Source organism: Mirounga angustirostris, unplaced genomic scaffold, assembly GCF_029215605.1.
Source record: "Mirounga angustirostris isolate CCGP_5_RB_7025 unplaced genomic scaffold, mMirAng1.0.hap1 SCAF_2, whole genome shotgun sequence".
NCBI lineage: Eukaryota > Metazoa > Chordata > Mammalia > Carnivora > Phocidae > Mirounga > Mirounga angustirostris.
Genome location: NW_026991710.1, coordinates 174,695,442 through 174,722,764, shown reverse-complemented (window position 1 = coordinate 174,722,764; position 27,323 = coordinate 174,695,442). Strand labels below are relative to the sequence as shown.

At 38.4% G+C, this 27,323-nt stretch overlaps 1 protein-coding gene across 18 annotated transcripts in view; it reads left to right on the top strand.

The window, feature by feature from the left end:
• RBPMS (RNA binding protein, mRNA processing factor) overlaps window positions 1–27,323 on the top strand; it is a 172,097-nt gene that overhangs the window by 70,948 nt on the left and 73,826 nt on the right. For 16 of the 18 annotated variants that reach the window (XR_008506473.2, XR_010409698.1, XR_008506474.2 and 13 more), the window contains exons 2-4: window positions 2,092–2,169; window positions 4,889–4,927; window positions 6,146–6,208. The exons of 1 other annotated variant lie outside the window; for it this stretch is intronic. Coding sequence is in view for 8 of the 17 variants with exons in the window: in XM_045879779.3 (XP_045735735.1) it covers window positions 2,092–2,169; window positions 4,889–4,927; window positions 6,146–6,208 (180 nt within the window). In the remaining 9 variants the exon portion in view is untranslated. The remainder of the gene's footprint in view (window positions 1–2,091; window positions 2,170–4,888; window positions 4,928–6,145; window positions 6,209–27,323) is intronic. One more of the 18 variants, XR_010409697.1, reaches the window with a different exon arrangement.

The window sequence follows — 27,323 nt, the reverse complement described above, 5'->3', positions numbered from 1 at the left end:
GTGATGGTTTCACAGGTTATATGTATGTCAAAACTTAACCAAATTGTAAACAAAAAGTACAGTTCATTATACAGTTGACTCTAGATCCATGTGGGGGCTAGAAGGCACTGATCTCCTGCACAGTCAGAAATCCACATATAACTTTTGACTCCCTTAATGCTTAACTCCTAATAGCCTACTGTTGACTGGAAGCCTTACCAATAACAAACACTTGATTAGCACAGGTTTTGTATATTATTTATATATTACATACAATAGTCTTATAATAAAATAAGCTAGAGAAAAAGTTATTAAGACAATCGTAAGGAAGAGAAAATACATTTACAGTACTATACTGTATTTATTGGGAAAATCTGCCTGTAAATGGACCCACATAGTTCAAACCTGTGTTCAGGGGTCAACTGTATATCAATTATAGCACAATAAATCTAAAATATGAATGAATAACAATAAGTCCTTCGGGATTCTGAGGCTGTTTACATCATCATAGTGTTGGTTATACACCTGTCTGCAGATAGCATGACCTTTTACTGTATGCTGCATCAATACAAGGGCCTTGCTTGCTGATTTGTGCTTCTTCACAACCAGAATCAATGGAAAGCGTTAGGGTTCTAGAAGATCTCCCTTTTCACACTGAGGAAAAATCTAGATTTATAGACTGTTAACAATTGAGCATTGAATTTTTCTTTAGGTAGCAACATGATTTCTAATGAGGAACTCAATCATGTTGTATCAGCTGGAGTAGAGAAGAGGAATAGAAAATTGGGCGTGAAGTCAAACTCCTAGAAACAGAGTAGAATGGTGGTTACCAGGGGATCAGGATGGAGGAAATGAGATGTTGGTCAAAGATTACAAATTTCCAGTTAGAAGTTGAGTAAGTTATGGGGATCTAATGCACAGCATTGTGGTTATAGGTAACAATACTGTATTATATATACTCAAAAGTCACAACATTGTACATCTTAAACTTACACACTGTCACATGTCCATTGTATTTCAAAGTTTGGAGGGGGAAGGTGTTAGGAAACTTGACTAAAGGCACACGAAACTAAATAAGTAGAAAGAAAACATGGTGATTTCTCCTTGCCTGTTGAATGAAGACCAGATTCCTGAGCCAGTGACTTGTGATGTCCCCTGTAGTTGGATCCGCAGCTACTTGTTCGGTTTTGGCTTCTCCTTCTCCCAGGATATGCTGTGCTATCCCCTCCTTCACTGCCTTGGTTAATGCTTTTCTGTGCCTCCCGAGTCTTTTCCAATTCCCCTCACCTTTTATATCCGTGTGGTGAGATTTTACCTATCCTTTAAGTTCCCAGTCAAATGCTAACGTGTTTTCTCTGATCCTCCCAAATGGAAGTGTGTCATCTGTGTTCTCTATTTTAGGAGACACTAATCACATACTTTGTATCTTAGGCCTTATGGGTTAGAGGTCAGTGAGGTCTTCCCTGCTGTTTTGGAACGGAGCAGATGAAGAGTTCTACATTTTGGCTACTATTTAGATGTGTTTGGATTATATTTTACATGTATTAAAATTATCAGGGTATCTGGCTGGCTCAGAGCATGTGACCCTTGATCTCAGGGTTGTAAGTTTAAGCCCCGCATTGGGTGTAGAGATTACTTAAAAATAAGATACTTTTAAAAATGACTGTAATTATTAATGCCGATGAGGGAGGCAAGGACAAAACAAGCAGGAAAAAACAAAAATTGTTCTGATTTAATTTTGAATCATGTTGTGTTCATTTGATTTAGAGCAGAGAAGCTATAGATTTACTGTTCTTGTGACTTTTTTTCTTCTTCTTAAGCTGATATTTTAACTATGTAGACCTCTTCCCTTCATAGTGTCAGAACCAGGTAATGACTGATCAGTTTGTAAATTTAAATCAGCTAGAGGTAATTCATTCTGAGTAATCCCATAGAAATATCCAAGAGTTGGTCTAATGGCGTCTTAACATAGAGTGTTCATTGGGTTACGGAAAGAACATGAATTAGGTGGGGTTTATGAAATATATGAAGACACGTATTTTTGAGATTACAAGTGAGAGCTGTTCTCTAGATTGTACAGTCTTGTGATCACTCCTCATATTTATTTTCCAGGTCCGGACCCTATTTGTCAGTGGTCTCCCTCTGGATATCAAACCTCGGGAGCTCTATCTGCTTTTCAGACCATTTAAGGTACCTTTTCTTTTTCAGAAATTATAAAAGGAGACAAAAAGTGTGTGTATAAATAAGCTTCATGTGGGCTTTTTGCAGGAAGAAATATGTTTGAGAAAGCATCTTATAAAGTAACCTTTTTTAAAAAAGGATAGTTAGTAAAGGAGATTTAACAACTCAGTTCCAGTGTGCGGTCTCAGGAGAGACTGAAGTTGCCTTTTGTCCTCCCCAATAGCTAATCTAGATAAGTCTCTTTCTTTACTAATAATGGGGACATGCATCTGGCTCTGTTTAGAACAGTTTTAGTGTCCTCCCTGTTTATCGTTTGCCAATTGGGAGTATTCTTCTGAGTACAGCTCACCAAAAATACTATCAATTACTGTTACTTATATTTCCAGTGAAATAAGTCAAGGCTTATTCCTACAAGGTTTCTTATTAGTTGAAACATTGTTAATACTATTCTTCGGATACATAAGTTAATTACCCTTTCATGAACTAGACTAAGGACCTAACCACCATTACTTTTTCTGTGGAAAAATGTCCCAAATTTCAAACAAAGTAAGACAAAGTTTTAAGGAATTACTTGTTATGCTGATACATAGTGTAGTACTTAATTCAGTTGCCTGTCCATTGGGACTATTGAGATAAAAATCACTTGAGATATTTAATGTTGCTAGAATTGAAAACTTACCAGAAAATTGGACAAAAGCTGAAAAAACCATGCTGCCAAGAAGAAGTCTTGAAGGCTAACCTGTGGGGAATAAGAGAAAGCTGGGACTGGGTGGATTGTGGGCTGGAGGCCTAGGCCCTCAAGGAGAACACTTGGAAGTCGTGATAAATTCAGGGCTTGTGTCTGGTCCCTGAGAACATGGTAGCAGCAGTGCCTGGCTAGGGGCACACTTATGATTAGGTGGCAGACCATCTTGATTAATGATTAAAGATCCATCCTGTCGAAGCAGGACCCTAGCCGCAGAGGCAAGACAGGTTGGGGGACAGGATCTAGCCTTTCAAGGAGAGGGAGAGTAAGGTGTGACAGCTGAAAACACTGGGTAGGAAAGGAAGGAAGAAGGTGGAAGGGGCAGCCAGTTAAAAGCCAGCAAAGCTAAGAATCTAGCTTATGTGCTAGTAAGGCACCATGTAATAGTAGACCTACCTCTGTTCTAATAGCCATCCCCTTACTGTAACAATGATGACTATACAGAGGGAAACAGAAGGGTTAGACATGAGGTCAGCTGAGAGGAAGTGGGAAGGAAAGATGTTGGGGGGAGTATCAGCTTCATAGAATTTCCTGAGTATCTTCTGCAGGGTTGCCATTTTTACTATTTGTCCCTTTCATAGGATGGGGACTTTTTAATGATCTTACTAATGGACAAAATACTGGAGATTTAGCCAGCAGGCCCCTCATATGGATTATTCCATTTGATTTTTATCATAACCCTTTAAAGTAGGTTGGCCTCTGTTTTTCAAATGAGGAAAATGAAACTTAGAGCAACTGAATAAATTTTGCTCAGGTTCACACATAATAAATGGCAGGGCTAGGATTCAAACCCAAGCAATCTGACTCCACCATCCGTGTTCTGAAGTAGTCTGTGATACTACTTTTCTGTTCGTGGCTAGAGATCACAATATATTGCTACCAGTGGTGTGGTACTTGAGTGAAATATCCATTTGTCCTTTGCCTCTGAGGCCTTCAGGGTGTTTAAACCTCCAGGTTTCTCAGAGAGAAAGCACCTTGAAAAAGGAAGAGGCAGGGCTGTGAATCATGACCTCTCTGGCCAGAAGAGCTCAAGGTCTTTGAGGTAAAATGTTTACAGTAGCTAATTGGTAACATAGTTCTCTGCTGGGAAGATAGGAGGATGAATCAATCCCAACATCCTGCCCAGAAACCCCAACGCAAGAGTCAGGACCCTGGTACATTCCTAACAACCCTTTTTTAATTAAAGTCCCTGGAGCCTGACCCTCGTCTGCAAATCTGTCTTGGCACTGATCTGTGCAGTGGTCAATCATGTCAAATGGTGTTTTTCCCCTTGTGTCATCCATCAGTGCAAGCCACCAGCCATTGATTATTTTCAGAAATAAACACACTTTGTTATCCTTATCCTGAGGAGCCGGGAGGGAGTGAAAAGGGAGGAGTTTCTATCCTCCTTGAGGATGGGCTGGAGTAAGAACCCAACAGGGAATTTTTGTATGTCCCAATCAGAGTACCAACATGAAAACTAGCTGCTTCAGTAAGTAAGCAAAATAACTCAGAAGAATTCAGTATCACTACCTGTGTAACTTTTCCTGGCAGTTTTGAGATTTCGAGTAATAAGTTCTACGTAGGACATTCTGAATGTTTTAATGTTATAGCAAACACATGACCAAGTCCTCACATACTTACCTTCCTATCTTATTAAATTTACTCCATTCATTCTCCTAGTTCTGTAAAATGAGAAAGATCTGTTGAGAGAGGAACCTGTTCTCCTACCATTGTACGATTTCATGAAAAAAAGGAAAACAAACCTAGATATACATGCATAAATTTCAAGGTATGATTTGTTTTAGGCCTTAAGGATGGAAGCATCGGCACATATATGCATACGTCTATAAAATCTGCTTTCTCAGTTACCTTGAGGCATTTATAAGAAGAGTTAGTCAGTAGTCATAACAGACTCATTTTTACTTGAGCAAGTTGCTATTACAGTTGCTTTTTTTTTTTCTAGTAATTTTTTTTCGTCTAAATTTGGTTCTTAATTTTCAGGGCTACGAGGGTTCTCTTATAAAGCTCACATCTAAGCAGGTAAGAATTTCAAACTTGCATATAAAATGATGACCTCCACAATAAATTTGAATTGACTTTCTTCAAGAATGTTACTGGGTCTCAGCATTCTCCTTTATAATTCTTATTAGGATTTAATTTTTGTTGTTGATTTAAAATTGTGAGATTAGTTAGGAATTAGCACAGGAAAATGACTGACAATTATATCCCTGAGGAAGGCAAATGGCAAACATAATGCATCCAGCATGATTATATTGGGATTGGTCTGTATATTCAAAAGAAATCCTCCAAACCCACTTTTATTCCCAGTTCTCCTTTTTTTAAAAAAAAATAAGGTTAAACAGGCAAACTTTCACACTCAGTGTAAGTATCTGTTGGTGAAGAATCATGCTGTGTTTGAAACTTCTAATCACAGGCAGAGTCCCAAGTCTAGGGTAGAGCACAGGAGGTGCAGAATGGAGAATGGTAATCGATGACCCTGATAGTTTCTATAAGTTTCTTGAAATTTTTGGCTGTATGTTCCCCCCCCCCCCCCCCGAAAATGCTGAATATCCAGCATGCTCACCTCTCAGTTGCTTTTCATCTCTCAGTAAGGTATTCTTTGATTCATCAGGAATAAACTATGTTGCAAGCATCTTTCTGGACTAAAAGATTGAGTCCACAGGGATTATCACCCCTCTCTGTTGAATTGGAACAATTTGGTTTACACCTAGTTAAACACAGGACTTTTTAAAGGTATCCCTTGGGATTTGAGATGGAAATGTTCATTTTATAATTTTGATCATGCAGTGAGAGTACAGGGCTTTTATCATTGTGTCATTGTATTCCTTGCACTTACAGTGTACCAAAAGGTGATTCGGTTCTCTTTCCATTTTAAAAGATGAAGAAACTGAGGTACAGTGAATTTGATTTAGGAAAGTAGAGCCTTTTGACCCAAGTTTTCCTCTATTCTCTTGTTCACTGCTGCTCACCTTCCAACCCCTTCTAGATTTTTTTTTTTTTATGATTCTCTAAATCCCCAGCTGTGCCCTTGAAGAACCACCCTCACAATCCCTTTTGATTCATGTTAGAAATTTGGCTAAGCCACTGCGTCATGATTCTTTTGAACTGGCTTTCTTATTTCTACCCATTGCCTGTGGTCATTTCTTTATCTTAGCTCTTCGGTTTGACATCACCTTTGACCCAGAAAAATAGATATCTCCTGATTTGTTTTTTCTTCATATTTTTTTCTTTCCTCAGCCCGTAGGTTTTGTCAGTTTTGACAGTCGCTCAGAAGCAGAAGCTGCAAAGAATGCTTTGAATGTAAGTAGTAATGATGTAATCATTGGTGTTTCCTTGTGAGGTGGTGGGAGGCAATAGAACATCTTTGGACAGGAAATCACTAGAGGGAATATGACTGCTCATTCTAATAGGAGGGATTCATTCATTTAATCAGCCATCTAAAGAGATTTTTTCCTTGAATTGTGGTCAGATGTGCAAACTACTGAATAATGCTTTGCTCCTCTCCAGCTTGTACTGTAATGCTCAAAATACCTGGCAGTGTCTTATTCTAATTTAACCTGGTCACTCCCCATGGTAATGTGCAGCTTAGTTTGGCCATCGTTATACTCTCAAAGATTAAGCCTAACCCAAGAGTGGATGAAAACTTGGCTTTCCTCATCTCATGAGGCTTCCATTTTAGGTATGTGGGTTTGTGTGTGGTTTCTTTTTTTTTTCTTAAGGTTACAGTCTTTATTCTCATTGTTTTCCCCAAAGACATTCTGCATTGTGCTATAATAAATGGTTGTCACCTATAATTGAGTGGAGATACCTGTATTTGGTTTGTAGGCATCTTGTCTGCCATATGTTTTGAAGCTTTTGCCAGCTTCATTTTAGAAAATATTTTTCCCCTTTAGAGTGCTGAAAAACAAAACAATTTAAGGGGAACCAAGCTGAGAGAAGGTGAAAGGAAGCAGAATAGGAGTTCCAGAGGCTGCGGGCTGATTCTGAGGTGAAGAGTGATAGTGAAAAGTCTGGCTCCATCCTGCTCCAGGCAGTCGGTCTAAGTGGCCATGAATAAGGGTTGATGAAAGCGACCAAAAGAGTTTAGGATGCTTTTTAAGAGGCAAGTGGCCACTTGACTGGTGCAGTCTGAGTGTCATGGCCCTTGTGTTGCTATGGAATCTACAGGTGCCCCTCACAGCCGCTCCTTTTGAGCCCCTGGATGCTAAGGCAGACCATGCTGAGAGAGGGCTCTAGGAGAGACCTGGTATCCTGGAGACTTGGAGGCCCAAGGGAAGGGGCCTCCAGAGGGGTCTGTTTACTCAGCATAATGGTCATTGTGACACAATCTTGAAAGGTTTTTAGGCTTTGAAAAAAACGTATACTGTCTCAGAAGAAATGGCTTGCTGCTTATTGTTGGTTTTTCATGAAAGTCTTTGGAATCCAGGAGCTCCAAAGAGCTCAGGATTTGCCTGGATTTGGGTAAATAACCTTCCAGTCAGAAAGACTGCTTCCTTACCCTGTTTGTCTCCCACAGAACAAAATATCAACCAAGTATTTATTGTGTACCAGGTGGTTCACACTGAAGCACAGTATGTGATTGAATATTTTGATATAGAAATTGTTTTGATTTTATCACTACATAGAGCCAGAATTTTCTCAGTATAACCAAATTTTAAGCTTCTCCATAAAACTAGGCTTTTATTTAGATAGTGGTTTTCTTTCCTTCTTACCAGGTAGCATGTTTCTAACTGCAGAACTGTTCTGGGTCCTTCAAAGTTAGGTGAAGTTTTCACCAGGCTCTTTTCATTGTTCTTCTAAAGGAAGTAACAACAGTTGAAGCTTGTTTACAGAGTGGACTCTCTTCGGCCTGCCTTGACTGTCTGAGGAACACTAGGCTTTTATAGTGACTTCTCTCATCTGACAAAGGCAACTTTCCCTTATGGGCTAGGATTTGTGCTTTTGTTTACAGAGGTTTGTTTTTAAACTGCTTAAATGGTCATAGTCATAAACCGTGTTTCCTTGCCTCAGTAAGCAGCGGTATAGCAAACAGTTTCAATTTTTCTTGGTGTCCAAGGGTTCTATCGTTACCAGTAATCAGGTTTTGAGCCCCCTATTGTACCATAACAGTAGAGGTGTTTAAGTCCATCCCTAGGCCAACTTGCCCCAGATCATTGTGCTTTTGTGTCCTGATATCTGGTTTTAGGTTCAGCTCTTCCTTCTTTTTCATTGGCAGTGAGCCTTTCTTTAGCAGCATCTTCCCCCTTATTCATTAATGTTCTTTTGTTGCTCATGTATTAATAACTTGGGAAGAACTCCAAGCGAAACTGTTTAAATACTGTTCTATGGATCTAAGGGTAACTCTTAATATTTGTGAATTATTGAACCTGAGCTTGCTTCTGCTCAGAGACTGACTTGTGAATGCAGGGCATTTATTGAGCTCATGGTTGATTTCTTTGTTGACATTTTTTACTTTTATATATAAGGTATTAGAGGTCTTTGTACCTCAGAAACCGTCCTGTTGTTCTGGGAATAGAGACCTTGAAAGGATGGATGGCTCGCTCAGTCAGGAAGCATAGATTTAAAGCTACAACTAGAAGCAAGCCTTTTTGCATCTTAGGCCTGTATACAACATCTTGCTGCTTGCTTGGTCCATGCAGTGCTGCTGCATTTTTCCTGGTGGCAGTGACAGACTACATATTGTCCAGGACAAATGGGCATGATAAAGTTTGGTGTATGTGACAACGGAGCAGGGTTTCTTTTCTCTACAGAGAAAATGGGCCCATTCGGGATAACGTACTTAATCATGAAGCTGACAAATTTTCTCTATGATCCAACATATTACTCTGTTTTCAGGTCATCTTTCTAATTGGTGAATTAAAAACATACGATGCTCATAGCCATTACAAAATTTTCTCCTCTCATGTCATTCGTCCAGGCTTCTTTTAAAAATTTTTCCTCACATTCCTTTGGGGAAAAGTTCCATGTTGTAATGTTTTGTTTTATTCCACTATTGAGAAACTAAAGCCGCAGTCCAGTAAGTGCCTCTATATAGAATACTTCCCACAGTGTCATGGAACCACTTCTCCATGCCTCTTATTTTTATTTCTCGGTCTTGGTTACTGTCTGGTTCAGTTATTAGTATTAATAATTAGTCTTTTCCCAAATGACTGATTTTTTAAATCTGTTTTCTTCCATCTTTAGATTATGCGTCAGTCAATTTGGTAATTTTATGGAAAAACATGCTCAGATTGAATTAAGTGGTAACATTGAACTTTTATCAGGAGGTTACTCAAATCTTCTAAATACAGTATATTTTGTTTTTATAGCAAAAACTCCCAAATTAAGCTAAAAATAACCCAAACCCAGACTTCCCTTCAGGTTATCTATGGTCCCATTAATCCATATGATTAGAAACCCCATCCATTCTTTAACCTGACAACAAAATATCTGACCTATCCTTCACCCTTCATACACATTTGTAATTTCCATACTGGCAGTTTTCTGTTTTCCATGCTAATGAAAGGGGGTGTTAATAATCCAAAGTATCCATTATTTTTAGGCTTTGTTTATAATTTTGGAATGTAAATCAAATATGGTGAGTGATACTGAGAGTTAGCCTGGTTTGGTAAAAACTTGTGGAGATTTTAAAGACACAGGAAATAGAGTAAGTATAAGGATAAAGACCCAGAGCAGAAGTGAGAATGAGCCATCCCTGGCTTCCTACCAACTGTGAAGACCCCAATATTGCCACTGTTGCCTACTTAAAACCTTGTTTTAATAAATAAGAGTGATTTGTAGTTAATACTTCAGATCAACAGGCTTGTCGTAGTCCTTGCTTGTGTAAGTTTCCATAACAGGCATTGTCTTAACATGTGTTTGGGAATCACTCATCTAAAGTACAGTTGACCCTTTAACGTCACAGAGATCAAGGGTGCTAACCACTTCCTGAGTAGCAACAAAACACACACACACAGACACACACACTTTTGACTCCCCCAAACTTAATAGCCTACTATTGACCAGAAGCTTTATTGATAATATAGTCAACACATATTTTATGTGATGTATATATTGTATATTTTATTTTTACAATAAAGTAAGCTAGAGAAAAGAAATGTTAAAATCCTTAGGGAAAATACATTTACAGTATTGTGCTGTATTTATAAAAACAAATCTGCATGTAAGTTGGCCCCCATAGTTCAAACCCATGGTGTTCAAGCGTCAACTGTACTTTAAAAGGTTGTGTGTGGACTCTGGAGTATATGTGCCATTTTGTTATCTCTCTTCCTCTAATTTTAAATAGTTGTTATTGGGCTAGGTTTTATCATAGACTCTATTGTAAATTATTATATCAGAATTAAAGAAGTCTGATGTAATCAAACAGTGTACATCACTACAAATTGCCTTCACAACTAAACATTGCCTGGATGAGCACAGTAATTTGCTTTACTCTCAAATTGGACTATTTGATGTAAATGATCTCCAGTTATCATTGCAACCCCTAGTCCATTGGATTCTTTTTAAAAGTTTGAGTTACAACTCACATACCATATAACCCATTTAAAGTGTGCAATTCAATGGTTTTTGGTATATTATTTTTTAAATTATTAAAAAATATGCCATTTTAATGCTTTTTAAGTGCACAATTCATTGGCATGAATTACATTCACCATGTTGTGCAACCATCACCACTCTGTATTTCCAAAAATTTTTCATCATCCCAAACAAACTCTGTAACCACTAATCAGTACTTCCCAACTTCTTCTTTATTTTTAGCCCCTGGTAACCTCTAATCTATTTTCAGTCTATTCACCTATTTTGGATATTGAAATATTTGTCCTTTTGTGTCTGACTTCTTCCCTTAGTGTAATGTTTTCAAGATTCATCCATGTTGTAGCACATATCACTTTCTTGACTGATACTCCATTATATGGCTCTCCCACCTTTTGTTTATCCATTCATCTGTTGATGGACACTTGGGTTATTTCCACCTTTTTCCTCTTGTGAATAATGCTTCAGTGAACATTGGTGTACAAGTTTCTGTTTGAGTTCCTGTTTTCAGTTACTTTGGGGTATATACCTAGGAGCAGGATTGCTGAGTCATATGGTAATTTTATCTTTAGCTTTTTGAGGAACTTCCAAACATTTCCATAGTAGCTGGTACCATTTTACATTCCCACTAATAATGTATATAGGTTCCCAATTCTCCATATCCTCACCAATACTTGTTTTGATTTTTAAACTATGATCATCCTAGTAGGTATGACGTGATCATTGGGTTCTTGATAAATACTTTTGGACTGATTGCAGTAGTAGATTTGGGTTCTTTTGGAATCTCACATAACTTAAAATGTTTCTTTTAACAGGGATTAGTAACACTTCTTTTTTGTGGTGGCAATTCTAATTAATAGAACTCTGTTACCATTAAATAGTTTACCTGATAATTAAGTAAGGGTGGGAAAAAGCCAACCATTGGGTTAATAAGGTAAGACTTAGGCTTTATATTCTTTTGTGTACGACATGCAAGACATGAAGGAAAGGTATTTTCTCAAGGTCTAAAAAGACTGGAATAGAGATTGAAGAGCAGTTTGGTTTCAAGGGGAAAAAGGGGCAGTCATGTAGACTTCAAATGCAAAGAAGCCTTAAGTGGAAAATGAAGAGAAATTGAGGATATGTGGTATTAAATTCTTACTGAGGAAGTTTATCCATTCAGTAGCATGTATGATAAAGAATTTTTAGAAAAACTGTAAAATTTGTAAGAAAGCATGTTGAAAAGGTACTTCATAGTGTCACATGTTAAAAATAGCCAATCTAATCAGGGAAGCTTCGGCTTTTCCATCCCCATAAATTCCTGGCATTAAAGTAAATACTATGGTTATTTATATCACAGTGATTCCAGCCTTGTGCATAATTTCAATTTTGTTGAATATCTTGAGCTCTCCCAACTGTCAAATTACTAAACAGCATGGCATAATTGATTTGTTAGTTCTGTACCAGGTTCCTCATCACAGGTTAGGGGTATTATTCACTTCCAAAGGTATTAAAAGGAAATCACCAAGCAAAAGCACTTGCAAATGTTCTAAATGTGAACCTCTACCACGAGTATACTTTCTTAGTCAAAAGATGTGGCCGTAAAGTACTGGTACAGACCCTTTGAGTACAGAGGGACACCAGTGGGGGTATAGCTGAGGGGTAGAGCATTTGACTGCAGAGGGACACCAGGGCAGTCAAGATAGGCAGTGACCACACAAAGACATTTTGGCTTTGGTTTGACAGAAGTAAGGACAACAGTCTCTGTTTCCTGTATCACAGGTTTTCCTGACAGGTTGTGCAAGTTAGGACTTTTGATCTTCATATTTGTACAGCTTGTGAGTTAGGTGAATTATTTCCACTAAACAAAAGTTTTCACAAACACAAGCATCCAGATGGCCTATTTCAGCTCCCCCTCACCAGGCACTATGTCAATGTGTTTCTTATCAGTTTTAAAATTTTCTCCCTAAATTTCTCTTCGCCTGTTGCTCAATGTGGTTGAAGAGGCCCAATTAGTGTGATCCCAGCTGGGACTTTTGGATGGGAAATATGCAAGGCTGCCAGATGAGATCATGAGTCCAATCTAATGTTTATCTGTTAAATCTGTTTCTAACTGCTTACTCTTGACTTGCAAAGTTCTCAAGCAGCCGTTTGACGTCACTGGGCTAAGGGACCATGCCTGTGCCAGTCAGTATAGAGCTGCCATGATGCAGGGTATTGGACTCTCTTCTTTTTCTCCATGACTACATGCTTGGGTCTTGACAAACAGCTCAGTCCAGCTAGCCCCCTCAATGAAATTTGAAATAGGCGTCCACAAAAGTTACACCACCAAAAGTGACTCATAACCCAAATACAATATAAAAAAAATAAAAATAATAAATGCCCAGTGTAGGATTGTTTAATAAGTTCTAGAGTCTGTCAGATTGTTCTTCTGTGCTTTTCTTTATGATGGTCCTGCATTTTTGGATGGTTCTATAACCTCCCTAGGACGGTACAGCACATAATTTAAAAGTTGTTCTGAAAAACAACTAATGAAGATGAATGTGAGGAATTTGTTAAATTTCTAATTAGAGTCTTTGCTTGAAGAAAAGTGGGTTTATTTATTTATTTTTAAAGACTTTATTTATTTGAGAGAGAGACAGAGATAGAGCACAAGCAGGGAGGAGAGGAAGAAGCGGGCTCCGGACGTGCGGCTCGATCCCAGGACCCTGAAGTCATGACCTGAGCTAAAGGCAGAGGCTTAACCCAACTGAGCCACCCAGGCACCATGAAAAATAGGTTATTTAAATCTACTAAGCATTCACATAAGAAACTGGAAAACACAGTGCTACTAAAAGAAATCCTAAGGAAGTTTAAAGAAAGAAAAGTAGCCAGAAATATTAGCATTATCCTTTCCCCAAGGAAACAAGCAAGAAGAGCCACAGATTCTCACAGATAAACTGGTTTACTCCAGTAAGTATATGTGGAAACCTCAAGTTCATCGGATATTACATGGCTTTGTGAAACAGCCCTCAGACTGCATGGCGGCCTTTTTTGAGGTTGAGGATCTAACTTACTTAAACTCCCTTTTAAAAATGCTATCTTGTATTGACCTTGACCTTTCTCCATGGTTCTTCAGGTGTTTCAGAAATGCTGAGAATCTATTTGCCTCTATTGTAAATGTAAGTAGAAAGTATAGTTAGTGTTTGTGGAACACGGAAGTGCAAAGAATGAGTTATTTGCTAGGACTCTTTTTGCTAAGAAGCCAGGGCAGTTTTAGAATGAACACTCTCTAGGCCATTCACATTGCTGATTGTTCTGCAGTGCAGCACATTTTGGCCCCTTAAATCACTCTTTATTGTAAAATCACTTTTATTTTTTTTAGTGAATGATCATACCATCCTAATGACTAGGGGTTACAGAGCCCCCTTCCACACTGGCTTTGTGTTTCTGATAATAATCTACCCTACACAGATTTTAACTTTTGGTCCACAAAGCTTTTGTCTTACTCTGTAACTGGAATGCTTTAGAACATTTTATACACTTGGGGAGTAGGAATGGGACTTGACCCCCTTAAAATGGGATAGGGTGGGGTTTTTTTGTTTTTGTTTTGTTTTTCTAAAGATTTTATTTATTTATTTGACAGAGAGAGGGAACACAAGCAGGGGGAGTGGGAGTGGAAGAGGGAGAAGCAGACTTCCTGCTGAGCAGGGAGCCCAATGCGGGGCTCGATCCCAGGACCCTGGGACCATGATGTGAGACGCTTAACAACTGAGCCACCCAGGCGCCCCTGGAATAGGTGTTTTGACAAGACCTTTGTCAGTGATTGTGTTCTTACTTCCTTACAAGTACATACAATATGAGGTGTTTTCTTTCTTTATACATAGTGAAATTTTTCATGCCATTTTTAATGGATATTTAATAATTATTACATAGAAACATTAAAAACTTTGAAGTTACAGAACCATAATAGTCAAGGATTTTTATATACATAAAAATAAGTAGGGGAGAAAAAATAGAGTAAATCCTTCTGAAATAAGATATATATATCTGCAATGTAAATATGGGATTAGGAATAAGAAAACAGTTTTTGGTGGTTTTTTCTTTGAGAGGGGGAGAGAGCGCATGCTTCCGCACAAGCAGCGGGGTCAGAGGGAGAGCAGGTTCCACGCCTAGCACAGAGCCCAGTGGTGGCAGTGGGCAGGGGTGGCTCCATCTCACAACCCTGAGATCATGGCCTGATACCAAGAGTCAGACACTTAACCCACTGAGCCACCAGGTGCCCCAGAAACAAAACAGTTCTAATGAACGTGATTATACTGACTAAAATCTTAAAAATAATACTGTCAAGAAGGCTAATATTTATAGAAAAACCAGGGAGCATATTTTGAGGACTAAAATTTCTAAAAATGTAAGTTTCAATAGAGAATTATTGAAAAATTAAGTGGTACCTTGAGTAACCTGGACATTGAATAAAAGGTTCTGAGTTTTTTTTCCTAGCCATTGTGGGGCAAGTTAATTTTAAAGATGAATGTTTTAAGATTAAAAGATCTGAGTAATTCCCCTAGAGAATATAGTTGGGTAGAAAATTCCTAGTGTAAACTGGTAACCAGTGGTTCTCTTTTATTTTGAATTGCTTTAATCCATTTTGTCCTTTGTTTGCCTAACATAAGACATCACTCAAAAAGTAAATGGATGAATAAATAACACAGTACTTAAAAAGTAAATTTGGAAACATATCATGGGAAATGAAAATAAATTTAAATGGAATGGAATTCACTTCATGTTCTCAAGCAGAAGGTTAGTTTATTAATAAAGGAGCATAAACAGGCAAGGTATGAAAGTGTTTCTATGCTTTCAAAAATAGGAATAAAAATTAGAGTTCACACTACATTACAGTAATTCTTTTTCATAGAATTTTAGTATTCATATAGAAGGCCAATGTAATGTGCAAATGGACATTAAACCGAAGGCAGAAAAAACTATTCAGGATTACAGGTTATGGATACACCTCAATGAAAAAAGCAGACAAGGTTATGAAAGAGAATCAGGCTGTTTACACATCTTAGAATGCTAAATAAATGAATGACAAAACTAATGGAGATTTTTAGGTTTAGAAAAGTCCTAGGTAACTATGGTAGGAAGATGCTGACTTTTCTAACACTTTACGATGTCCTCTTCGTTTATCTGTGAGCGTGTTCACCAAATTCTAAAAACATCTTTAAGATAATCTTAAAAATGAAATTCACAAATATTAAATATGTACTGTGTATTTGATATATTAGGGTAGTTCTGTGTGTTTGTGCAGAACATTGTTTCTGTGTTAATACCTGTGAAAAGATACTAAATCTCTACATTAAGGCTAAGAGAGGAGAACAGAGAAAGTTTCTTCTTGGTAACCAGTTACCATGTCTGGGAGGCTTTCTAGTCGAAGACAGTGTAATAAAGGTGTCAGTCAAGCTGACCTGGTTCAAATCCAGGTTCTGCCACTTACCTGATTCAAGACCCTTCTCTGGACCGCAGTTTTCTTCCCATTACTATTTTTTTGATAATACCTATCTCAGAGGGCATAAGGATCAAAGAAAATGAGATTTTTTAAAGCCACTGGCCACTCAATAGTAAAAATTCTGGTAATTGGGATGATGATCTTCACAAAGGACTGGCTTTTATTCCTTAAGCCCACTTTGCTACAGTCTGATTTTAAAATAATGTCTGTGGAATTCCATATTCCACTGGGTTCAGAGTACTTCTGAACATTGATTTATATTATAATGTAATTAATGATAAATTGATTCATTAGTCCTTTCTTGGAGCTTTTTTGGGAAACAAAGTTGAAGTGTTCTTAATATTTATTAATTTTCAATTATAGTGAGCCTTCAAAATATAGTGAGCCCAACAAACAGCCCCTCCTCTCCCTTTTCTGTCAAACTAATCGTGCACATTTCTTTGTCCATGTCAGGTTCCAGTTGAATCTGTTTAAAACCAAAGACACACATCTTAGAATGCTATATAAAAGTATTTTATTTAGCAGCCAGTGAGATTCCTTAGTTAATTTGAACAAGCCTTTTTTGCACGGAGAAGTTTAGCCCCAGCCCTGTCAGGTCACCAGTAAGTAGCCTTGAGGTGATACATCAGAACGGAGGCAGAGCGCTGATTTAAGTTGCTCAGAGGTGAGATCCGTTTAGACTCACTTTATTAGTTCGGCTCTCTACAGCACAAGAAGTACTTTGCAGTGAGCTTCCAAAGTTTGGACTTACCTGTTCACGTTCTTTACAATAGCCCCAAACTCTTGTTTGGAAGGAGCTTCATAGAGTTTTTTAAAAACAGGTTTACAGAGCAAATGCTACCCTCTTTCCTTATTTCTGTATTTTTACCGTATTCATCAGAGAACAGACTTTTCCCACCCATGGATTGATTTATCTGTAGTGGCATTAATAAGTGACTTTGAGAACCAGATAATTTATTGATGTAGATGGCACTCATTTTTGTCCTCAGGAAAGTTGAGGGTGTAAAGTTGTTGACTTGAAAAGTATTTTTAATACTTATTTTTAAACGTAATACAGCCTTCCTTCTTAAAGAATTGCCATTATCCTGTTGTGCTATCTACAAATCAGTAACAAGCTTATACATTTTCTACTTCCTCTTGGTATTTGGCTTTAAGATGACCTAAACTTGGTTATGCGTAGGTTATGCATATACTGTGTAGGAGATTCCCCTGGTTCCTGTTTAGGGGAGGGGTGGTCATTGCTCAAAAACTGGAAAGCAGAAACACGGCTGTTGTAAAAATATACTTGGAGGCCTGTTGTGGGCTGTTATGTCTGATCTTTAAATGGAAGTCTTTCCACGATGGTTTTGGGAAGTTAAGGCACCTTTTTTCAGTTGTAGAGTTTGTTAATATCAGCACTTGTTTTTCTCTCCTCCCTTCATCTTTTTTTCTTCTACATCAGCCACTAATAAAGACTCAGTGTAAACTTTGCAGAATTATCCTTAAAGGAGATACAGAAAGTTAAGATGGTACCTCAAATGATCCAACAAGCACTTTAGGTGAACCTAAAAATGTGTTAAATGTATCTTCTTAGTCTGCCTACCTTACAAGTAGGACTTACTCTTCATATGCTTTTCTACATAGACATAGAATACTTGGTTTTATATCATTCTAAGACTCCTTACATTGCACAGTGTTCATCATCTAACATATCTCAGAATTCATAAAGTATTTTCATACAAACCCACACACCTCTTATCTTATTTTGCCTGGCTTATGCCTAGTATGTGTTAGATACAGAGGCAGGTTGGTCTCCTTTTCAATAATTAGAAGAATAGTTTGTAATTAGTATGATTCGTCTTTTCCTTGAAAAGCTGATACCAACTTTGAAACCAGTAGCCCTTTTATCTTAAAGGACCTGTATGGTCATCTATTAATGACATATTGGAAATGTAATCAGTAAATATTTAGAAACTCCTCCCTTCCCAGTTTAACCTGGGTTTTTGTACTTGGTATAAGCTGTAGGAGCACGTGTGGCCTTTATGAAAGTGATGCTCCTAATTAATCCTCATTAGGGATTTAATCTTTTTGTAGTTAAAATAATAAATTTGCACATAAACACCCTTGCTTTCTCATCAGATATACTATATGACGAAAGAAGTATATTTTCTAAATGGACCTGGTTTAGTAATAAAAACTATGGCTAAGAATAGGGTTGTGATTTCTTCTGTTTTATTGTTTTCTTTTTTCCTTCATGCCAAACGCACTGATTTAAGCCTGTTGATCTGGGCTTTACAGAGATAAACCATATAACCTAGAAATCACACTGACACACATTACGTTTTATCACTCAAAAATTTTTGCTACGACAGCCATAAGGCTCTGGACAAGTACAGGGAGATACTAGGTTGAGGCAGAACCTCTTTATTTCCCAAATAAGTGAAGTTAGCCATTAAAATTCTGAGGGTTTTGGGGTGTCCATGTAAGCAACAAAGACTAGATTGTCACTGGCCACCATTCCAAGTGGATGTGGACCATCACAAGTTTTGTTTTGTTTTGTTTTAATTTTATTTATTTATTTGACAGACAACGAGAGCGGGAACACAAGCAGGGGGATTGGGGGAGGGAGAAGCAGACTCCCTGCTGAGCAGGGAGCCCAATGCGGGGCTCAATCCCAGGACGCTGGGATCATGACCTGAGCCAAAGGCAGATGCGCTCCCCCCCCCCTATTTTTTTTTTTAAACTCACAAGTTTGTTTTGATACCACCTCAAGATCTTGTTAGGGTGAAAAACGTAACTAAATGAAGATATTGCTAGGATCTGCTTCCTTTCAAGCTTTCTTTGGTCATGCCATTTGTTTAATGACTATGCTTGTGGGTATAGTCGTCCCAACAACGAAAATGTGAGAGGAGGCGGCCCTAGGACTACACAGTGAACGGACTGCTGGCAGCACCAGCCACATCTGGTGTTTGTGTGTTAAGGATTCTAAGTAATGCCTTTGTCCCACCAGAACAGTTGACCTCCGTTTACCTTCAAAATCCTTGGAGTAAAAATGTTAATGTCAGGATTCCTGAATGAAAGAATACCATCTGCACTCTGGCTTATGTTTCTTTCCATGTAATATTACCCATTTCGAAGTGTCACGGTAAAATACTGCTTTAATGGGTAACTGTCCGTGCTTGAGGTGGAGACCTCCTTTTACTAACACTGTGAGGGCCCAGGTCTTTCGATCATCCTTTTTTAGGACAGTTTGAGAACATAGTGGCAAAAGTTCAAACAATCATGCCCTCTCAGCCCTTTGGAAAATAAACTCTGTTTGACTCGGATTCTGTTGACGTGTTTAAGATTGAGTTTATAGCTTCTTCAAAGACCCTGTTGTGACTTTATAGTCATCCTGTACAAAGCAGATTCTCCTAGGGCATGGTTAGGTACACAGGGGGTGGCTGGCTAACAGAAAGTGTGCCTTAGTAGAAAAGAAAGAAATTTAGCTGGGGTGGATGGCCAGGTCAAATGGAGCTCCAGATACCTCTGAAGTACTTCTACCTAATTCTCCCAGAAAGTGGATCCAGTCTCTGCAGTTAGGAGTCAGTCCCCCCAAGAGCTACTCAGACTCTGTGAACTAACAGAAATGGGCAAGAGGAGGAGGACACGCATCATCACCTTCCTGAAGTGGGGGTCAGTGGCTGAGGGAAATGAAACCAGGTGGAATAAAAGAATAATTTGAAACTGCACAGCACCAGTTTGGACAAGAGTTCAGATAATCCTGCTGCTTTCTCCAGTCGTGGGAATCCCACAGTAGCGTTACGAATCTCCTCTTTTACAAGTGGTAGAAGCACCTTTCCAGAAAAGCCAAAAGAGAGAAGAAATCCTCAGTAGTCCATGTTTAGGAGCGGTAGCTCCTTAGCTGATGAGCACTAGGCCACAAGAATGTTTATCCTAGGCCAAATATTAACCATTGACATGAACTATTTTCTTAAAAGCAACTCTGTGAGATATGGACTATTTTCATTTCCAGTTTATAGCCAAGGAAACTGAGGCATAGAAAGGTTAAACAACATTCCCAGGATCAGCGGTGGAGATAGATTTGAATGCAGGCAGATTCCAGAGCACACACTCCTAATTGTCACAGTTTAAGCCTCTTATTTGGAAGGAAGTTCCATCCAAAATTGGTTGTGACCTTGAATTGGGTTGTCTCTTATAACGGTCCCTATAACTCTAGCTGATACTTCCAGAGAACCAGTGTTTTTTGTTTGTTGCCTTCACCATAAGAGGAAGGGGACCCACCAGGACCATCTTCTCCAAGTTTCATTTCTAGTCCTGGACTTGGGAAGAAACAAGGTTTCGCTCATTTTGTTGTTGGGGTGCATAAATCCTCTCTTAACTAGTTTATAGGTTTCACGTTAGGACTATGGCTTGGTGGTGAGAGGGTATGAACTTGAATGCTGTAGTTTGTTGACATGAATAAAAGTGAAGCCAGGGATAAAAACTGTATTCTAGGAAGTGGCCCAGTCACTAGGAAATATTATCAAGACACTTTTATTCCAGACCCAGGATGACTAGTGAATGATGATAATGGGTTTCTCTACTGTGGCCAAGCTGATTCTGTTAGAACACTGAGAACTGAGCTTGTCCCAGAATGTTACCAGAGGAGAACTTACATAGGCGAAAAATGAAGGATAAACCTCTGGAGACCTTCCAGGCTGGGTGTGGATGTGTGTTCCTTTGTCACTAAAATTTTCAAAGCAGGTTAGTTTCATTGTGTTTTATGGAACATGTGGTTTAGAAACAAAATTATACAGATTTTTTTTATTCAAGGGGTTAAAAACAAGGACACGTGACCTCTTAAAAACCTAATATTCACTTGGAAGAGTATTCTGTTAGGCAGTGGAGCCAGGAATTGTACCTGGATGCAAGGCTTGACTTCAGTCCAAGGGCTACATATACCTACAGAGAGCCCTTAGAAAGGGGTCTCTTCAAGTATAATTGAGATACATTACCAATAGAGAAGGATACATTCTTTTCAAATGACTATTTCGGCAAGGAGGATAATGAGTAAGTAAATCAGATTATGCTAAGGTAAATCCAGAGCAAGGATTTTGAGGTAGTTGGATTAAGAGAAAGAACAAGGCGTAATTGCTCTGGTAGTTTCTCTCGGTGGGCAGGGGCCCAACACCACAGGCTGGTATGTTAACAACCCTGATGTTTCCACAAGCGATGTCCTTATTTAAGGAAAGTATGAAATACGGTTTACATGTGACAGGTTCTTCTCACTTCATTCATTGTCGGATCCCACATCTACCTAAATTTCAACACAGTGGAAACTGTACAACCACACATCCATTATTTTCAGAAGATAATGTAGTCTTTGTCAGATAAAGAGCTTCACAGAACTGTAATATACACGTGCACGCAGTCACGGGAATCAGAAAATTGAATTCTGGGGCGCCTGGGTGGCCCAGTCGGTTGGACATCTGCTTTCAGCTTGGGTCATGATCCCAGGGTCCTGGAATTGAGCCCCAAGTCAGGCTCCCAGGGAGCCTGCTTGTCCCTCTTTTTCCTCCCCCCACCTTGTGCTTGCTCTCTTCTCGCAAAAATAAAATCTTTAAAAAAAAAATGAATTCTGGATTCTCCCAGTCAGTTGTAAATTTAGGTGGATTACTTTTGTGGATCTTAATTTCTCCGTCTATACTGAGGAAGTTATCGGCCTTCTGGGCGAGACTGTATTTATACTGTAACGGACTGCCCTTGTAGCGGGACTCTAACATCCTCAGGATGTCAGTATGGTCTTAAGTCTTGTAACAGCCACAAAGCACCCTCACACATTTCCAAATATCCCTAAGGAGTTGGCAGGGGTGGGGGACAGGGCCAGTGAGGAATACTACCCATGATTAAAAAGTATTAGATTAGGTGGTCCCAAAAATTAAGTCCTAGCCTTCTGTGAATTTCATGCTTTATACAGATCGCCCTGTACGCCTTACCGACTTACTGTCCGAGAACCTGACCCAGACATCTACCAGCAATGTGCTTCTGTGATTTTACTCAGATAACTTGGGGGTTGTTTTTTTTTTTTTTTACATTTTATAAATGGTAATAGAAAACTTTTACACTTTATAAATGGTAGACAATTTTTACTCATTTGTTTTCAGAAATGGTATGTTGGAAGAAATTTTTGAAATTGCAGTATTATCTCCCCCCGCCTCACCACCACCACACTCCTATTTCCTTTCTTTGAATCATCTTTTCTGTGTATATTTAAACACACAGCTCTTCCTTTAACTTTCTCCCACACCTTGTTTCTGATTCTCATCTCCACCGGAAAGGATTACCCAGATGCATGTTTCTTTTTGGCTTCTCGTGAGTCATTTTAAGGTTCCAACTGAATGTAAAAGTTGTTTTCAGACTCCTAGGGAAACTTTTGCATGTACCTTGCCTAGAGTCTGTTTCTAATCTGAATATTTTATGCTGCCTGTGAGAGAGAAAGCTGACAATTCTCAGAAAGCTGTAAATAAATCGTGGTCCCTTCAGACTTCAGAATATCTAAAGTATGGATTTACCTCCTAGTTTCTGAAAGGAATGACATGTCCATCAATTTTCAGAAAACCGTTTGTATTTCTAACTTTTGTTTTTAACTTCTAGAAGGTAAAAGTTAATTCCTTGAACCTCATTTTTTATATGTTGAAAGATTTGTGGTCTCCAGGTTATTTCCTTTCCTGTAGCCAAAATGCTCTTTGAAAATAGGAGGCCTTTAGGGGCGCCTGGGTGGCTCAGTTGGTTAAGCGACTGCCTTCGGCTCAGGTCATGATCCTGGAGTCCCTGGATCGAGTCCCGCATCGGGCTCCCTGCTCGGCAGGGAGTCTGCTTCTCCCTCTGACCCTCCTCCCTCTCATGCTCTCTGTCTCTCATTCTCTCTGTCTCAAATAAATAAATAAAATCTTTAAAAAAAAAAAAAAAGTCAGCCAGCCATGAGAAACTTATTTAAAAAAAAGAAAATAGGAGGCCTTTATAAACTGTTTTAAAATACAACAGCGTAGAGAAATGTGAGTCAAAACCACAATGAGATACCACTTCTTACCTATTAGGATGGCTAAGATAAAGGCAATAACAAGTGTTGATGAGGATATGAAAAATTGGGATACTCATACATTGGTAGTGGGATTGAAATGATATAGCCACTTAGGAAGACAGTTTTACAGTTCAAAAAAGTTAACATAGAGTTCAGTTCCACTCCTATAGAGTTGTGTCTGCACAAAAACTTGTACACAAGTGTTCATAGCAGCCCCCCAAAAAGTGGAAACAATCCAATGTCCGTGAGCTGATGAAAGGATAAACAAAGTATATTTGTACAATGGATTATTATTCGGCAATTAAAAAAAAACAGTGAAGTTCTCCTATGTAGTATAAGAAAGAAGCCAGTTACAAAGGACCACCGTGTATTGTATGATTCCATTTATAGGAAGTATCCAGAATAAATAGGCACAGACCCTGGAAACAAATTATTGGTTGGAGGGGTGAGTTGAAGAGGGGAGAGAGGGAGGAATGAGAGACTGCTAATGGGTACAGAGTTTCTTTTGAGGGCTATGAAAATGTACTAAGCTCTATAGTGGTGATGGTTGTACAACTCAGTGACTATATGAAAACTCATTGAATTGTGCCCAAAAGGGTGAATTTTACGATATGTAAACTATATTTCATAAAGCTATGAAAGATAGCATATGGTATTCTAGCAACTTTAAGAATAACATTTTAATTTTTAGGTAAATCAACATTAAATAGAAACTGAAGTCATAAATAGATTTTGATATTCGGTCATTTAGCAAGAAAGGACTTGAATATATTTTTGTGGTGGGATGAAAAATCTTCTGAAATTAGTATAGCGTAATTAAGCCACCTCCAGCTTGTGAATCTCTTGGCCACATCTTCCCCCCACACACTGTGACTGGAAATCTTTGGAGTACAACATATATAGATAATAAGAATCATTCTCTTTTATTTATTAACTTGTTCTAGTCAGCAGAAGGGGAGGGAACCAATTTATCAGCTTGTTCTAGGCAACTGTAGCAGAGGAAACTGGTATTGGAACACTAAGTTTCTTACGGAAGAAGCTAAGAGGTTGCTGAGAAAATGGATAGTTGTTGACTAAAACTCAACCAAAGTTGTGATCGTAATAAATTAGTATATAAATGCCTGGATGCCATCAACAGAGTATTTCAGTCTCTTTAGCTACTCCTAAGAATTGAATGAGTTCTTCCTTCCCCATTGATTCTGTTTAATGTGCCACTCTTTACAGAAATTAGCAATGTTAGTTCAACTTTTCTGTTTGATCTTTGAAAATTTAGAAGGAAATCAATGCTCCCCCTCTCCACCACCCCCACCCCCGGCCCCATGCCCCAGTCCCGCCATATGATTTCTTCTGCCTTGTGGTATAATCATCTCTACCTTTAAAGAGAGAAATAAAAGCATTAAAACTTACAACTTGGGCTCAGTGTGTGATAAGAAAGTCCAGCAGTGGACACCAGGTAGATCACCTACCACCTGGTGGAGCTCTGAGTCTTAGTAGTTTATAACAGCAAGTTATGAAGTAACCCTAGAGATTTATTGGGGGTCTCTGCTTGGGTAAACCTGAAGAGGCACATCAGAACTCCACCTCTCAAAAGGTCTGCGGTTTAGTACCAGAAACCAAGATAAGGAGGAAGGTGTGGAGTGGGGAGAAGACAAGATCCAGGTACTGAGATTAGATTAGGAGGTCAGAGAGTGGTCACTACTAAGTTTGACCTTGACTTGAGCTCCTTTCCTCAGGTTTCTTATTTCCTGGACACGGGATGGTTTCGTTGACTTCATTTGTAAAGGTTAGAAGATTCTCAAGTCTATGGAAGAACTGAGCAGATTATTACAAAAGAAAATGGATTTTTATATGCTGAGATTTTATTGTACTGTATATATGGTTTCTGGTGACAGATTACTCTTATTCTGTATTAGAAAGTCTGAATGAATTGGTTAAAACCTATAACATAAAGGGCATTTATTTCTCCTCTTCAGCGTAGACACCTGGCTAAGCAGGGTTTTCTGGATGCCCCACATTCCTTTCGAGCAGGAGTGGGTTTTCATTTGGAGTTGGGCATGGAGAAAGGGGCAATAAAAAGTTTATTAGAATCAACCAGGAAACTCTTTCAGCATATGAAGTTGAATCTTATGAAATGGCTGCTACTTTATTACTTTTCTTTGACAAAAGAAAAAAAAAAAAGGCAGTGTCATTTGATCCAGTACATCCAATACAGATCAGATCTGCTGGATTATTGGATCGGAAAGGGGTGTGTGTGAAATGCCTAGGAGATTTCTGATAGGAAATGACCTTTTTTCCTAAAAGAACTGGGTAGCTTGCTGGGTGGCTTGTGACCGTCTCCCTGAGGTGAGCAGAGTCCACTGACCATGGAATGAATGGTAGAGGCAGCCTTTTACTTGCCAGTAGTTTCATGTCATTCACCAAATGGAATAATCTTAAACATTGGGACTTACCGGGAGAAACCAGGCATCAAGAACAACTCAGCCTTGAGAATGCTCCCTCCCCTAGCTTCAAGCCATGAACTTCACTGATCCTTTATGAAAGCAGTTATTTATTACAGCAGTTTTAGCTCCAATTTATCTTTACCCTTCCCTTCTCTTTCTCCCTTGTATAAACATTTCAACATGTTTCAATTAGAAGTTGAAGATGAAATAAAAATTAACTACAATAAATTTGATTAGAAACATCTGGTTATTTAGATGCTTCCTTTTAAAGGTTCAGTATCTTAGGAAGTCACAGCAGGTGGCAGGGGGGTGTTACAATTTTAGGTCCTCAACTTTTGGATGGGTTGTTGAATCAACTTTAACTTTTTTAAGTGGTAAAACAGTTTTACCTGTTATGAATACATAAAGTAAAGACAAGGATGGGGAGAGACCCAAGTGGAATACAACCCAAAAGGAATGAATCTGACTGTATTTCAGGTGAGTAATACAACCACACTAAAGTGGGGGAGAACTAACCCAAATAATTCTTGAATATACATCCTGGCTGTATACTTTTAAGCTAAAAAGTCAAAAAGAACTGTAAATATTGAACTTTAGTTAACAAGTTTGTTTTTATGTTGTTACTGCTGTAGTAGTTCTGAAACTACTTGGTGTGCATTCCTGGATTGAGCAAATAAATAAATGTATAGTGGATAATCTCTCTATGATGCAGAGGAGTTAGAAATACGGAAAGGGAAGACTAGAATTAACCCAGTGGTGTGAGGTTGGAATTGGAGCTATCAGTACAAACTTGTGCTTTTAATGTATCTAAATAGATGTAGAGAAATAGATACGGATGTGGAAGTGTGTGCGCATGGTACATACAGGCCTGGGACAGTCTGAGTACCAAAACAAATAGTAAATATAAATCATCAAGTCAAATAAGCTATGAATCAGTACCGATGTAGGAGTGAACAAATGAATGAATAAATAATAAATGGAGCAGAAAGGTAAGCTTTTCCTTAGAGAAGAGAAAACAAATATAGAAGAAATGATGGGATTAGCAAATCACCATTTGACAGCTGCAATAGTAGTGATTGCTTCAGGCAAGAATCAATAGATGTTAAATTAATGGGTGAAAGCTTAATGAGAAACAAGATATTTATTATTTTTAAGTATCTCCCTATGAGATCTTTATGAATTAAAAAAAAAAAGTAACCTTATAATGGAGAAACTTGGCAAGTGATCAAAGTTATCACTAGTAATGGGACAAAAATGACATCATGTGCCTCCTGATATAGTACACTGAGAATGACACATCTCTTCTGTGATATTCCTGCCAAAAATGCATAACCTGAATCTAATCAAGAAACAAATCAGATAAACCCAAGTTGAGGGACATTCTACAAAATAGCCTGTACTCCTAAAAAATGTCAAGGTCACAGAAGACAAAGACAGAGGAAGATACTCCAGGAGTCTTAAAGAGATGATAGCTGAAAACTATGTATGACTTTGGATTAGATCCTGGATCAGGAAAACAGATGGTCTTTGCTTTTGGGAAATCAAACTGTAAAGGGTAAAGGGGCATCATGCTTCATCTTACTCTTACACAGTTCAGGGAGGAAAACAAAGCGTGTGGACAAAATCTGGGCAAAGGGCATATAGGAATTCTTTTTACTACATCTTTTCTATAAATCAGAAGTTACTTCAAAATATTTTTTTAAAAACGAAACCGAAAACTCTAATAGAGCTGGTCAAGTGCTTTGTGCTAGGGTGTCTTCTGTTAGTTCTGCTCTGGCCTACTAGCATTCCATAGGAAACCACTTCTACCACCTCTCCTCCTTTCTCCTTTTTAATCCGATTTTATAAATTCTAACTTTACAAATGAAGCATATTTGTAAGACACTCAATACAAAACTATACAAAACACAAGTTCTCTCCCCCTCCCCCACTATC